The 16,432-nt window shown below is 35.4% G+C and overlaps 1 protein-coding gene across 2 annotated transcripts; it reads left to right on the forward strand.

Annotated features, from left to right (window-relative positions):
• Positions 1-4,078: 4,078 nt before the first annotated feature.
• Positions 4,079-11,767, forward strand: LOC147640458 (cytokinin riboside 5'-monophosphate phosphoribohydrolase LOG1-like). 2 transcript variants are annotated; one of them, XM_086780831.1, is made up of 8 exons: positions 4,079-4,226; positions 4,408-4,564; positions 4,641-4,738; positions 4,833-4,863; positions 5,051-5,150; positions 10,917-10,990; positions 11,075-11,218; positions 11,498-11,767. In XM_086780831.1, the coding sequence occupies exons 2-8, from the start codon at positions 4,412-4,414 to the stop codon at positions 11,552-11,554; spliced, it is 657 nt and encodes a 218-aa protein (XP_086636957.1). In that variant the 5' UTR covers positions 4,079-4,226; positions 4,408-4,411; the 3' UTR covers positions 11,555-11,767. The 2 variants fall into 2 exon arrangements, with proteins under 2 accessions (XP_086636957.1, XP_086636967.1); XM_086780841.1 differs by having other exon boundaries at positions 10,920-10,990.
• The last annotated feature ends 4,665 nt before the right edge of the window (positions 11,768-16,432 follow it).

Here is a 16,432-nt window from a genome sequence, read left to right on the forward strand (position 1 = left end):
TACCTTTCCATTGCTTGTTGGGTTTTATGACATCTTTGAGCTTGACCTTGAAATTGCCCATGAGTACTTGGTTGCATTAAAATCCAATTTAACTTATTGTACTCATCTCAGGGATCCAGTTACCTTCATCACATCTCTCTTGTTAAACACCTCCACCACTGTGTGAATATTACTGATATTCCTCCTCCTTGAAGACATCTAAATTAATAAAACTAGACTGTATGATTAATAAATATATATGTTAAATTTTAAACAACAAATAAAGATTAAAACAACAAGAAATAAACAGCAACTTACTGCTTTGATTTACACAACCTTGTTGCTCCTATGAAAATAAACATAAACACATCAAGACAAAATATTAACAAACCCTAAACCTATGATCATTACAGATGGTGGTTTGTAATCTAAGTGGCACCACATAATAAACAAATATATGAAAACATGGAAATAGACGAAGATGAAGTAGAGATTGGTGTGGGCCAGCAAGATCAAGTTCCACTACATGTCGAAGTACAGCAAGAGCAAGGGCTAGACGAAGGTATAGAGATCGACAATCAGACACATCAAATGTTTCAGACACTGTAGACGATGATCTTAACAAAGAGCCAGCAACAACAAATGAGGAACCAAAGCCAAAGAGCTAGAAGATTTAGAGGCCGACATAGATGCATCATCTATTCCCACACGATTTGAAGATGGAGGGATTTTCCTTGAAATACATATTTTTGGAGCTAATGATCTTTTTAAAGATGAGAGGGTTGATAATGATCAACTTTGATTTTGTAAACATGCTGAATAATCTCACATGTTATGATTTGATGGTAATGTATTTATTAGTTTCATTTAACTTTACAAGCATTTTAATATAATAAAAGTGAGAAAGAAACATATATATTGTTTATGATACAAACAAGGAAAAAATAAATAAAAAATTCTCGACCTTTATTCCTATGTGTATAGCGATGATTTTTTCAACATATATAGCAACGTTATTTCTGACATTATTTTCGACGTTTATATAGACACCTATATAGACATTTATTCCGATGCCGTGCGAGACGACAGGCGTCAGAACATAGTAGTGTCTCCTATATAAAGTACATCTGAAATATTTTTTAAACTAATATAGTATGTATGTTTTATACTTACAAAATCGTTTCACACTAAAATTTCACCACTTCACCAAACTATGGTAATACCTATGGCAAGATGTAAAAAACATGTTTGTCCTACCTTAACATTGTGAGCATGTTCATTTGTCTTTACATGTATTCATGAAACTGTGATAAATCTCTCGTATACCTATCTTAATGTTTTTCTAGCTAAACGTTTTTATTTATCACATTTTTATATTGACAAAAAGTAGCATCGTTGACAAAACATGTAAACTTTAGATGCTTTCATTTTACCTAGAAAAACCAAAGTCTATGAGATAAAACTCAAAGAAGAGGCCTTGATCACCTTATAGTAGTTATAAAGTATAAAAGATGATACTTCATTGCACAAAAAAAACCAGGATAACACAATGGTCATGAAATATCTATTTGATTCTTAAATTAAAGTTATACAAGTCGATATCAAAATATAATTTTTTGTTGTTTAGTTTTAAAAAAAACATATGAAATGATGTTTCTTCAACTATTTAAATAAACTAAAAGGCCTTAAATTTTGCCAAACTTTTTAAATTTAATTGTTATTTTTTAATAGAGTGAAAATTTTACACTCACTTTTTAGGTCATATAGAAAAAGGTCCACTATATACAATATAGACACCTTTTTTATAATTAGCTAAAAAGCATAAATTTAATGGAAAAAGGAATATTCCAAAAAAAGAAATGTTCTACAAGTGTCAAGGAAAGTCCACAAAAAAGAAATATTCCCAAGTTTCTTGGGTAAGTCCATAAAAAAGATTCATTAAGTGCCCTGGGAACTCCACAAAATATAACTCTCCTCAAGCAACCAATGTGCAGAACCTCTAAATCATAGATGTTGAGGATCCACTTTGATCCCCTCACATTGTATCATTACTAGTATAGTGTTAATTCTACACCGTTACAAAACATAACTCAATTTTCTTGTATTAGTGTTAATACACCCAAGTTATTGAGAAGCCATTCCTTTCCAAAAAAGGTGAAAGCTCATTTTGCTTGTGGTAGTGTTAATACACCCAAGCTATTGAGAAGCCATTCCTTTCAAAAAAGTGAAAGCTTAAAGTAAGAATGTAAACAAGAAACTAAACCTCACTAATAAAAGAAACATAAAATAATCTCTTTGTTCTTAACTTTTGACTTTAATTTGTAAGTTGCTTTCATCCACATAGAATAAAGTTATAAAAAAGTAGTGTATAATTTAAGTTCTTTTAATTAAGATGATAAAGTTTTACCTATAAGAAGTGGAGATTAAAGAATGTGCTCTCTTTTATGTGTCCATGTTTGAAATTGTTAAATAATTGATTAATGAAATTCACTTTGAGACGTTAAATATATTCATTTCTTTTTTCGATTCTTTAATTTTGTTTAATTTAGTAAAACCCTTTCTATGACTGATTTACAATACTGCAGGGTGGCCCTTGTAAGTTCACCTAGATTTTATCCATCACATATTAATAAGTTAAAAAGGTGTGTGCACTTACGACATGGTTACACATCGTGGGGCACATAAAAGATAAGAGTTATAGTAATGATACTACACACTTTATTTTTAACTACATAATATTCTTTATGACCACATGTTGAATCACTCTAGTGAGTGGACGAACATTTTGATGCTAATTTATATGTAATGGTAAAGAATTTCTTCTAACATGCGTCTAAATTGCAAAAGTTATGTAATGAACTTACTTATAAAATACATGTATGGTTTCTTAAAAACACAAAGTTATCATTATAGAATTAAAAATAATGAAGATTGAGGTCTACATTGAGGCACTTTAATTTGAAATAAGAGTCTTATACTCATATTCATTGGATATTTACAACCATAAGTGGAAGTATAAATAGCTCTCAAGATTTAGATTGTTTGTTATATTATTTTTAAAAAAGTGTCTCTATGTGTGTGTGTGTGTGTGTGTGGAGAGAGAGAGAGAGAGAGAGAGAGAGAGAGAGAGAGAGAGAGAGAGAGAGAGAGAGAGAGAGAGAGAGAGAGAGAGAGAGAGAGAGAGCATGCCGATGCATGCTTGTTAAGTCTAGGGGAGATAATAGTTGATGAAATATTCCATATACTTGTAAGATAGTAGATGTTGTGGTTTGAAGTCACAACTCATTGGTAGGGAATAAAGTGACATAAACACTTGTGCAAGAGCCTACACCTTTTATTCTTTTGGAGAAATGAGTTGGTCAAAATTGAACTATGAAGATTCTAGTGACCCAAATCATGACGAGCACATGGAAAATGGAATTGAAAATATAAATGATAGGTGATGGATGTGTGTTGTAGGGATATGTTGATATACATTGTACCTTGTAATTATGAATGGAAAGTACTTAGGCTCTTTACACACTTATAAGTTGTGTGTTGTAGGGATATGTTGCTATACATTGTACCTTGTAATTATGAATGAAAATTACTTAACACACCTATGAGTTATGGGTGGAAATGCCATATAGAAGGGAAAAAGATGCATGCATATATTTAAGACCCTAAGTAGCTTTACACGTAACACATTTAGTGCTTGCCCATGGAAGGCTAGGGAAAAACACTCAAAAATCTACAAGATTGGTGTTAGTTGTTGTTGAGTCACACATCCATTCGTGTTTTTGGATAACCATCATGCCCATTTTTGGGCATTTTCACCATTAAAGATCTATAGCAATCGGTTTTCAAGGCCCTAAAAAATTACACTAAGTCTATAAAATACATTTAAAAAATTTGTCCATCCCATGATTGTGAAGGGGCACCCCATCCGTCAAAAAAAAAGGTAAATTTTGAAGAGTCTTCCTTCACAGAAAAAAGCAAAGAAAAGTGGCTAACATTAAAACACCCTATGGGAAAGAGACCTTGAGGCTCATATATACCTCTCTCATGTGTAAGGAAAAGAATGACGTGGAGGAACAGGTGTGAGACGCCACGTGAGGAGTGTGCATAATAATGCTGCCATGGTTTTTTCCTTACCTGCCTTTCTCGTCGCTAACGAAATCTATCAGTGCCTTGCTCCACCTCTTCTCTCTTTAGTATTAACCCCACTACCATCCAATCAAAGCTTTTCAGACCTTCACGCATTATAGGTCGCCGGCCATGTGCAGTAATTGCATCCAAATTCATGCACATATTCACGCCTACTCCATTAGATTTTCGTTGGTGCATGCATACCGCTTAATTCTGATACTAATTAGCGATAGTAGATCCTTCTAAACCTAAGCGATCAAGCAATCGCCAGTATAAATTAAGCTTGCGTGTTGTTTGCAGTTCTATGAGGCTGATAAGCCGACGCCTGGCTCATATGGAGGAGAGAAGGGCCACTCCGACGTCCAGCAGCTTCAAACGAGTGTGTGTGTTCTGCGGGAGCAGCAGTGGAAATAAAAGCGCATACAGCGACGCTTCATTGGAGCTGGGAAAAGAGCTGGTATTTATCAATTCGAAATGCTGTGATTTTGCATTCTGTAGCTTTTGAGAAGTTATGGCTAATGAGTCCGCTGCAGGTGGAGCGCAAGATGGAGCTGGTTTACGGGGGAGGGAGCGTTGGATTGATGGGCCTGATTTCCAAAGCTGTTCACGGGGGTGGCTGCCGTGTCATAGGGTACCGCGCCAACTACATATTCATTCTCACAAATTACTTTGATTAAGTGGTAATCGAGCTTAAATTAATCTAACGTATGGTGTTTGCATCGCAGGGTGATACCGAAGGCGCTGATGGCTCATGAGGTGATTAATGGTTGCTATAGTTAATCAGTACCTGTGTTAGTGACTAATCTTGTTATGATCAACCACGGTAGAGAGTGAAACGCCTCCTGAGTGTGCAGCCGCGGTGGTGATGATGATAAAAAATTAAGGTGTATATATACTATTAGAATAAATGGTTTTTCTTTTTTCTTTTTTCTTTTTCTGGCAGATATCTGGGGACACGAGTGGGGAGCTGAGGGTGGTGGCCGACATGCACGAGCGCAAGGCTGAAATGGCGCGGTTGGCTGATGCCTTCATCGCACTTCCAGGCAGGTTCCTCCAACTCAAATCGTAAATTACCCACTACCCTAAGTATTTATCAGGGTTCGCATGAAAATATTCTAGCCAAATATAACCTTAAGCTCATGAATCCTCTTGCATGCCCCTAAACATAGCATGGCATGAAAGCATACTGGAAACTTAAATCATATATGTACTCACTTACTCTGAATTCATATTATTTATTAATGAAATGGGCTAAAGTAAAAAGCATTAAGCTTCTACCATCCCAATTTCTCTTTCCCGTCCATCCTACCCCCCCAAACTTTCCCCCTCACACATCTAAACCATCTCTCTCTTTCTCTCTCTCTCTCTCTCTCTCTCTCTCTCTCACACACACACACACACACACACACACCCACCCACGTACCCGCTCTTTTGGCCTTAACTTTAAAACCCATAAAGGAGGCCCCTCTCTTCAAAACATTTACTTACCTTTTCCAAAACCCTATATAATATACCCATAGAATCAACATAAACCATGTAATACACTCCTTAATACAACATGTAAAGATCTAATCTTGTGTATTTTTTAATGCAAATAGATTTGTAATGTATATAAAGATTATAAATCCACTCAATAAAAATACCCTCCATTAGATGTGAATGCATGTCATGTTGTAACCACCTTAGCAAGGGCCCCAACGTACTCTACCTTGCTCCTTGGAAAAAGTATATTAATACCTCTAAGGTGAATACACATGTCATGTTACAATAACATTCGTAGAGGTGGACCCCAAAGTACTTGTTCCTCCTCCTTGCAAAAAGTATATTCACAAACTCTTCCAAAACTTATCAACTCTCGAGGAGATGTCACCAACCTACACACTCTATGATGCCCCATAAAAGAGAGAACTCCAAAACCTAAAAGCCCAAAGAGAGACACAACACACACACACACACACACACACACACACACACACACACACACACAGAGAGAGAGAGGTGAACAAAACTTATTTTACAAGATGGAGACTTTTTATTCATATTTGGATCATCTATCATAATTTCAAGGTAAGATTACATTACCTGATTGGAAGAGTTCACTAGGCTCACAAATTTCCACAAAGCTCAAGTTAATTGAATAACTATTAATATATTCTTGTCTCTCCCTCTGAGCTCCCTCCCATAGATGAGATATGCGTGGAAGTGGGGAAAAGGGAGCAAAAAATTAGAGAATGCATTCCTTTGCATAAGAGTAGCATTTGATAGGGTTTTAAGTAATCTATCTACACTTATTAAACTAAGGGAAATTTCATATATGGGAAATTTACAACATTGTGTCATGGAAATATTCCTAATATCCTTGTGGTCTATTTTTTAATCACTATTGAATACAAGTAATACAATCCTTTCATTCTTAAATTGTAGACTTACTTTTTATGGAAGTTTAAGTTAAAATTGATTTTGCAACTATCAAAACTTAATAATTATGGAATAGTAGTAATTAAAATATGTAACCCTTTTAATGCCATATTATGTCCTCAAAATAAGCCTAATCTCATAGAAGTCTTGTTTGAAGAGGCAGCTCTTTTATCAGATGGGTACTTACTTCAACTAGAATATCAAATAGCTACCATTCTACATTCTCTTTAAACTTGCTATCAACTAGAATATCAAATAGCTACCATTCTACATTCTCTTTAAACTTGCTATCAACCGCGCTCTTGTATGCTAAATGAACGTTCACTTCTACCCTTACTATAAAAGTATCCATTACCCTCATAATTTAGAGAAAAAAAGCTTTATAAAGGGACCACATTCAACCCATTTTATGTTACAAGATGGAGGCTTTTTATTCATGTTGGGACTCTGTTTGGGATCACCTAATTTAGAGAAAAAAAAACCCTCCCAAAGGCATTGCCACACATAACCATTTTGTTTTACAAGAGGGATGCTTTTTATTCATATATGGATCTGAATCTATAATATTAAGTTACCTAAAGTAGTTCAATAGGCTCACAAATTCACACCAAGCTTAAATTAATTGCATTATTATCATCATAAGCCCATTGTCTCTCCCTCCCATAGATGAGATATGAGTGGAAGTGGAGAAAAACAAGCAAAAAAGGGGAGAATACATTCCTTTGCATAAAAGTAGCACGTGATAGGGTTTTAAGTTCTCCATCTATACTTACACAAAAGGAAGTGTGTACATAATAGGGTTTACGCATTCTACATACATGGGAAATTTACAACAATATGTCAATTTCATGTAGTCTATTTTTTATTCACTATAAGCAGCACAATCTTTTCATTATTAAATTGTGAACTTACTTTTATGAAAGTTTAAATTAAAATTGATTTTGCAATCCAACTTATCAAAACTTGATAATTATGGAATAATGATACTTTAAAGAAGTAACACTTCTAAGGGAATACTACTTCTTAAAAATTAATACAATATCATAAAATTCCTATTTGAAGAGATAGCCCTTTTAATAGATGGTTAATCACTTCAACTAGATCACCGAATAGTAACCATTCTACAATTAGAATTTCTCTGAAAACTTGCTATTAGCCTCACTCTCATCCCATTGCAAGATTCTAATTGAACCTTCACTTTTACCCTTGCTATAAAAGTATTATAACCCTCACAATTTAGAGAAAAAAGCATTGTAATGGCATTGCCATACAACCATTTATCCCAAACGATTCAAATTCACAAGAAGACAAAGAAGAAGAAGGAAAAGAGAAAAAGAAAGAAGAAGGAAGAAGTAGGAAAGAGGAGGAGGATGAAATGAAGGGAGATTCATATTTTCTCTTATCATTAATTACTACATCATATATCATGATGGAGTAAAAAAGGAAGAACAAAGAAAAACAAATGCATATTAGTATTAAAACAAAGAGAATATGACACTTAACATAGAACTTATACTCTTCTTAAGTAGAAGTAAATTCAAATTTTGAGCTACATAAAGAAAATGATTAAGAAGATAAAAATAGTAATATTATAATAATAGATTAAAAAATCCTAACGAGAGAGAGAGAGAGAGAGAGAGAGAGAGAGAGAGAGAGAGAGAGAGAGAGAGAGGTACCAAAGATACCAAACTAACAAAATAAAAATTAAAAACTCTCATTATTAACATATACATAAATAAAGCATAATGCAATGAGGAAGAGGAAGTGAGAGAGAGTACCTTGGTGGGAGAGGAGATGTGTGGACATTAAAAAAAAAAGGGAAGATGATTGTTTTCCACTCAGTGAATGAGACTGATGAACTATGTGGAGAAGGGGATGGCTCTATATCTATACAACCATTGAGCTTAGATAGGGAAGTAAGCACTAGAAGGTTTGGGAATACATGGAAACATTTGAGGGAGAAATAGTTACCAGGGGGAAGCAATCCTCAATCCGTGGTACAACTTACTCCTAGAATTTAAAGGGATCCTATAAGTGCCCAAAGGACGGCGGGTGCAATGTATTTCCCCACCTCTAGGAAGATAGAGATTGAGGGAAGAATGAGGGAAGCACAAGACCATCTTAGAAGGCATAAACAAGAGAAGATCATCTTAGATCTTTGTAGGGGGGGAGTCAGCCCGAGAGATGTGCTTTCGGTACGGCAATGCATGGGGAAGGTTCTTGCAGCCTCAGTGGATTGAGGCATGAAGAGGATTTGGCTACACGAGGCAATGCTAGAGAAATTCAAGAAGCAATGGAGGAGGGTGTGCCACCTCTCAAGCCTATTCTTGAGGAGCCTCGGGAAGACCTAATCACTCTCATAGCACCTCTCTTAGGCAACGATGCTTTGTCAAAAGAAAATTTGGAGAAAACTTGCACCAAGATGCAATGTTGATCCCAAAGTTCTAGGAGTACATGAGAGGCATGTTGTTATACAAGAAGGAAACTTAGGGAATTTAACAGTCTTGGTGGGTGATGATGTGAACAAGATTGTGGGAGCTTTCCCAATACCACCTAACCACCTAACCCAAGGATACATGTAAATTGACATGCTAGAGCCGAAGAGGCCGAGGTAGGGGTGGAATAGCAATAGGAAAGATGGTGTACAAGGCTCCACCATGGGAGCCGATCAAAGTAACCCACTCTTGAACACTATTTGGCATGATAACCAGAATATGTTGGGTATCCATAGTGCTTAAAACATAAAGCGATTTCTCCTTCGATGAAAGGAGACCTTACTAAATAGAGCTAGTTGCTTCCTATGCATACACAGTAACAATATCAAAGGTGGAACACTGATCTAATACTTTTACACATAACAAATTTGAACATAGCCCAATTTATCCTAATTGATTTGGGCCTAATTGAAAAAACCACTTGAGATAAAATGGAATCCTTTATTCTCTAATTGAAATAAAATTAGATCTAATTTCACTTTTACTCAACTAGATCATTTTTTTAAATTTTGGCATGATGGGATACAATTTTATCTCAATTGAAACTAATTGAGTCCCTATTGGATCCAATTGATTTTGCGTTAAAATTAACTTGATGAGCACTATGGAGAAGGATAAAAAGATGGAGACATGATATGGTGCGGATGGTAAGGTGAACAAAGACATAATGCGGTCTCACCAAGATGATTCAAAGCTTGAAATGGGTGAGTAGGACACATGTAAAGGAACTAAATGATGTTCATAATAGTGATGCCACTTTTGGCACTCCTATGAATTTATTTTACCATAATCTTAATAGGCTATATGCTATTGGGACTATATGGACATTATGCTTGCTACATATCTTGCTTTTCTTAGCCCTTGTTGTTGATGACACTCATTGTTCCCTATTAAGTCTTTGTTCTTCCTCTCAATTGCATCGTAATCCATCACATCTTTATGATCCTAGGGCCCCTCCACCCTATTGTGCATGTGTAGAAACTAGCAATTTATTTCTTCTAGCCATACAATACATTTATTCAAAACATCATTTTAAATAGTTAACATTTACATGCATAAAGGATTTTAAATAGAAAAGGTAGCAAGATATGTAAATGGAGAAACTTTAAGCCTCAAAAGTGAGAAGAGGAGTGTGTTGAAATTCTCAAAAATTAATGAACTAATAGGTCCTCTTGAATGCATTTGGTAGTTAAGAATGTGATATAAAGATTCCCTACCCCCCCCCCACACACACACATGCATAACACACACACACATGCATAACACACACTATCTTGACAAAAGATCCCTCCAAACTTCCTCGACTCAATAGTACGAGTCACTAGAACTGCATGTTTCTAGTTAATTGGTTACAATTGAGAACTATACTTATGCCATCTTTGCTCCTTTCAAGATATTACTAAAATTAATCTATTTGTCAATTATATTTCATGACTATGTGATGCCCTTTTATTTAGTCAAAAAATGACTTTAAAGTTTGGCTCTTTGAAAGAGTACATATAACGATCCCACTATTAATGTAGCATGCTTAAAATTGAATAACTTAATATCACTTGAATATATGTAGTATTCTATATTGATATATAGAATCCCTAATCCCCCTCTCTAGAACCCACTATTTCTTAATATAGAAAAGCCCCTCCTAGCTTATCAACTTAAGAGTACGTGCACGTTTTTAGTTAATTGGACAATTGAGAATTATGCTTATGTTATCTATGCTCTTCTAAATCTATTTGTGAAATTGATGTATTTCTCAATCATATTTTATGTCTATGTGATGTTCTTTTGATCAGTATAAATTTTGCCTCAAATTGTTAAATCTTTCATATAGAGTACATATAATGATGTGTTTTTCCTACTCAACCTTTGATAATCAAAGCTATCTAATTTTCATAGCAGGAGGTTATGGCACACTTGAAGAGTTTATGGAGATAATAACATGGTCACATATGGGGATACATGACAAGCCGGTAAAAAGGGAAATAAAATCAAAAGAAATCAATTAATGAAAATAGAATGTGTAAAGAAAATAAGTACATTAAATATAAATGCAGGTGGGGTTGCTGAATGTAGATGGATATTACAATTCACTACTAAACTTATTTGACAAGTTTATGGAGGAGGGGTTCATCAAGTCAAGGTCAAGGCATATGGTTATCTCAGCCTCAAACCCAAAGGAGCTCATTGCTAAAATGGAGGTATGCATTCACAAAATTTGGTTTCTTTATTCCAATGCTAGAATTTAACACCTGGGTTGTTGCAATTATAATCATTTGGAAAGGATTTTTCTACATTTTGATTGGCTTTAACTACATTTTTTTATAACATAGGAATATATACCAATGGTTCTCAACATTGTGGCTCCATGTTCAAGTTGTGAATACTAACAACTAGGACTAATTTTAAGAATTTTCTCTCTTTGACAAGGTTCAATTTGTATTGATTATATTATGTAATTCTATCTATTTTTTTCATAGGAATATATACCACCGGTTCACAACATTGTGGCTCCATGTTCAAGTTGGGAAGCCTAACAACTAGGACCAATTTCAGTTAAGAAATTTATCTCTTTGACAAAGGGTCAATTTGTATTCACTATATTATGCAATTCTTTTTTCTCCCTTATAAACATCCATTTATTGTAACTTTATTATATTCTACAAGCCAAATATAGACTTTCTAAAAAGCTTCACTATAAAGATATTTTGAGGGTTTTTTTCTCCTTATCAAGAGGACATTTTCTTGCATCAGTTTGTTTCAACCCCTTCAAAATTTTAAAGATAATTAGAAGTCAAGTATATCTTGCCAGAGTAGAACCATCTATATCATTTTTGCTATTGTGTATTAATTAGTGGCATCGGTGGCATTACAACATAGTTTGTGGCATTTTCACAAAATGTTTGAATAGTGAATGGATACCATATGTGAGTTAGAGTTTTCATATAAAATACATGTAAATTCAAAGGAATAAAATTATCACTTTGATTTTCTGTGTCAAGACAACTCAAACAGCCATACATATTACCATGCATCCATGTAGTATTAATATATGCTCCAAGCCTCAAACTCATCATCATATGTCATATATTAATAACTATGAAAATTTTGTCCCCATGTGGAACTAATTCTAATCTTATCATATGTACATATAGCATGTATGTTTTGAAATGATTGACAAGATTATCTATTATGATTGGCCACGCAACATCCTTTGTCATTCGATTATGATGTTCCATGCATTAAAAAACAAATACATTAATACATCAACATCTAAACAAAACACAATAGTTAAATTACAACAATTTAGTCAAGTAAAATATATTTTAATGATCTATCCATGCATAAATATGTATAACAAAATGTAGAGCACCCTAGTATATTGATTTAGACAAGTAAAATACAAGTATATTGATTTAGACAAGTAAAATACATTTTAATGACCTATCCATGCATAAATATGTATCATAAAATGCAGACCACCCTATTTCATGCCTTAAATTTCATGTTCATGATATAAGTTTTGCAATTCTCTTACTAATATTGTTACCTAGACTCACTCAAAGTTTTGTTAATTATCTTGCTTTTATCTTCATCAATATTATCCTTTCATCAACATTTGTCCATGGTTAGGCTTGATAAATTTTTATGTGTAAATGATAGAGATACCAAGAACTTCATAAATTTATAGTTGCTATTGAGTATATGGGTTTTTAGCAATTTAAACCACAAACCTTAGGAGAGGGTTCTTGTGATTTGCTTGTTGTTGCTTTAGACACTACACCATTAGAGACATGGGCATGCTTCTTCTTGGCACAGAAGAAGTCGGTGGTGAGGCTGTTCTTTCCTTGATGGCTTTGGGAACCCAAATGGTTTAATTACCATCATAATCTCTCATTGTGCAATTGAGTCTTTCTCTTGCTAACCCTCTTTCTAATTACCTTCTCTAATACATGCTAGTGAGTGGTATGAGGTGAGAGGAGGGACAAAGGATGAGGTCCTGTTATCCAATGCCATGGTGGTAAGATTCAATATGTATCACTGGTGTCGATAGGGTATAAGAAGAAGGGACATATTCCAGAGTGGGAGGTTGTGAAGTTAAGGTTGTAGAGGGTTACCCTGACAAACACTGGTTTTGACAAGGTATAAGAAGAAAGGACATATTCTAGAGTGGGAGGTTGTAAAGTTAGAGGTAGAAGTCGATTCTTTTGATGGTGAGAATGGAGTTGAAGGGATAGATGCTATGTCGAGAAGGGCATCCAATGGAGAACACAAGTTCTCAAGTTGAGACGCTTTTTGGGAGGAGCGTAGTAGCCTTTTATGCACACATCATACAGATCTTTGTCGGGACCTTTCACAAAATGGTATCACCATATCTTGTGTTGAGGACCTTTAAGGTGATTATATGCTTGTGAAGCACGGTTTTTCATTTGTAATCCATTCCCATTACAAAACTAAGTTTGCTTCTTCTAACACAAAATCAATCACAAAGAATTTGTAGCCAAGGGGGTTAGTTTACATGTATATTGTATGTTTAAAAAGTATCCCAAACATGGAATGTTCATGTCTTGCATGAAAAGAATCTTATCAAGATGAGCTTATAATGTAGGTCAACCTGATAATTTCCATAGTTTAAGGGTCATGAGCTTGTAATGTAGGTTGACCTAACAATTTTCATATTTTAAGGTTCATGAGATTATGTTTATGAAATGGATAAAGTTGGGATTCAATTGTTTTGATATTTCTAAACGCTTTAAATCATACATCAAATCTTGGAAGATTTAGAGTAGGGTCAAGTTCAAGTGTTGGGGATTCAAGATCCATAGATTTAGGTGGTGTTATTGTCCACTTTGGCCTCTCTTAGGAATAGATTGACAAGATATCACCTTAGCAAGCTACCACTGTCTCTCGGGGGGATCCTTCCAATGGTTGAGTTCAAGCACACTGCTTCAAGAGCTCCACACATCCTTGGGTAGTTGTTTTTGTCACCGTTCGTGAGCATTGTCACACCATCACATTGGAGTACGTGTCCTCGTCCCTCCTCTCACCTCACATAACTCACACATAGTCACTAGCATGCATTAGAGAAAAAGATTAGAGAGAGGATTAGCAAGAGCAAGTTTCAATTAAACAATGGGAGAGAGCATCCTTGTCCCTCCTCTCACCTCACACTACTCACACGCACTCACTAACATGTATTAGAGAAGAAGATTAGAGATAGGATTAACAAGAGCAAGACTCAATTGCATTATGGGAGAAAATGACTTATATACAAGGCCATAAGTATTTACACACACTTAATGTGGCTGATGGGGTGTCCAAGGCTTAGAAGTGGCCTATTGCTTATACAATGCTTGATCTCAAAATACATGCATAAAGTACATTTATAGGGAATCCATTCTAGCTTATTGCCACACAGTACATTTATAGGGAATCCATTCTAGCTTATTGCCACATGATTTTAGAGTGGTAAATTGCCATAAATACTTTGTTAAACCATTTTCAGACACTTGTCTAAGTTGTAGCTTTGGACACACCGTTGCTTCATAGATTAATCATACATGATTTTGATGTCTTCATCTTTGCTAGTTGATGTAGAACTATAGTGGCAACTCCTGTTAACCCCAAAATGGTTTTACATTCTCGATCATTTCCTCCTGCAGAAGACTTTGCTATAGGGAGATTTAAGAAGAACTTGTTGACACGTGGTGTTGCATGAATGTTCAATGGTCATTGTTCCTCTGGAAGAAACGGGAAAAGTTAGTAAGTAAATGATGAAGTTAGTAAACGAGGTGGGGATTTCTACAAGTGAATGCATTTTTTCTTTCTTTCTTTCTTTCTTATTATTTTTTGGGTTAAGCAATCCCAAGTAGGTTTACATTTTTTTATTTTGTGAGTTTGTGTGGTAGTGATTTGAAGGCTTGTTAGAAATAGAGGAGAAGAGATTTTGGGGGGGGGGGGGGTTGAAGGTACAAGACACAATCATTAGAATGAGAGAGTGAATCTCACTTCCTCATTTGATACATTGAAGTGATGAAAATGTTGTTTATTCGATGTTTTTGTCCCGGTTTCATAAGACTTTGTCAAATTATCTTGGAGTGATCTTAAATTTGACCTATCCCTACATTCTTCATCCCATGTGATTTTTTTATTTTTTTATGTATAAATATATATATAAGGTCCTCCCCTTCCTAAATAGGGGAAACCTTCTGATAGTCTACTAAGTCTAACTTGGGATAATTTCCTACTCGTCGACACCCTGACCATGTAAGATACAAGGATATTAATAGTAGAACTAGGTAAGACCTAGTTCTATCCTGTAGGGGGAGCGTGGTCTTTCTAAAGGATTCCTAAAATCAAACCACTCATAGAGTGATCGATCTTAACTCGGGCAACCTCTATTCTTGACTTCTAGAAACAACGCTTTTTTCCTCATCTATGTAAGGCACAGCCGCTGACCTAGTCCTCTAGAGTAGGGTTGCCTAGGGACTTATTTATCTAACGTAGACGCTTCAATTAATTTGCTGGAAAGCTACCCGACTAATCGGGTCCACCTGTCCATAGGATGTTGCCACCGTTAGGGCATTCCTCCCACTTTCCACCCAACTCACGCATCAATTTGTTTTTTTAATTAATCAAACCACACTGTTTGACATAAATAACAAGTTCCTTAATTAATGGCCTTACACATTGTTCATTTAAACAGTCTTTATCAATGATACAACAATGCTTACAAACAAAAGATTTAATTTTAAAAAAATAGAAACAATGATTAAAACTATTCATAGCCAAATCCAGGCTCTTTACTTTATTCTACGATGATCTAGAATTTGGCCTTCTAGCCTTGATAGACTTGGCAATCCCTACGGTACCATACACCTTATCGTCGGCAAGCTGGCGAGGACTCAAGCCGGCCTGTCACCCTCTTAAGCTCCATTGCTTGATCCTTCCGCCCCTCAGAGAGGGATGTCACCCTCTCAAGCTCCATTGCCTGATCCTTTTGCCCCTTAGAGGAATGTCTATGTGCTAGGGAGGGCTTATTCACCACACTAGCATGGGCTTGTAGAATTAGGCAGCATCACAATACTCGCCTCCATCGGCGAACCTCATTCTCCCAATGGTATATGAGGGATACCTTGGGTCGACTCCGGGCCTTGCTAATGTCGCCGCCGCCCGACTACACAAGCATGGAAATGGGGTTAGCGTCGAGGCAGGGAGAAGATGTACATGTACTTCTAACTTAATCAAGATAAAAAATTCAAAACAACTAAACCATAGAATACGATAGATAACATCACTTTCTTGAGAAAACAACAATTTCGTAGAATTTTTTGTATAAAGGAAAGTGGCATCTTCTTTCTTAATTTCTTAAAGTTTAACATTAAAGACGATGACCAAGCTAACCTGGCCATTAA

This window comes from Cibotium barometz, chromosome 3, assembly GCF_041138505.1.
Source record: "Cibotium barometz isolate CiBa-2024 chromosome 3, ASM4113850v1, whole genome shotgun sequence".
Taxonomy (NCBI): Eukaryota; Viridiplantae; Streptophyta; class Polypodiopsida; order Cyatheales; family Cibotiaceae; genus Cibotium; species Cibotium barometz.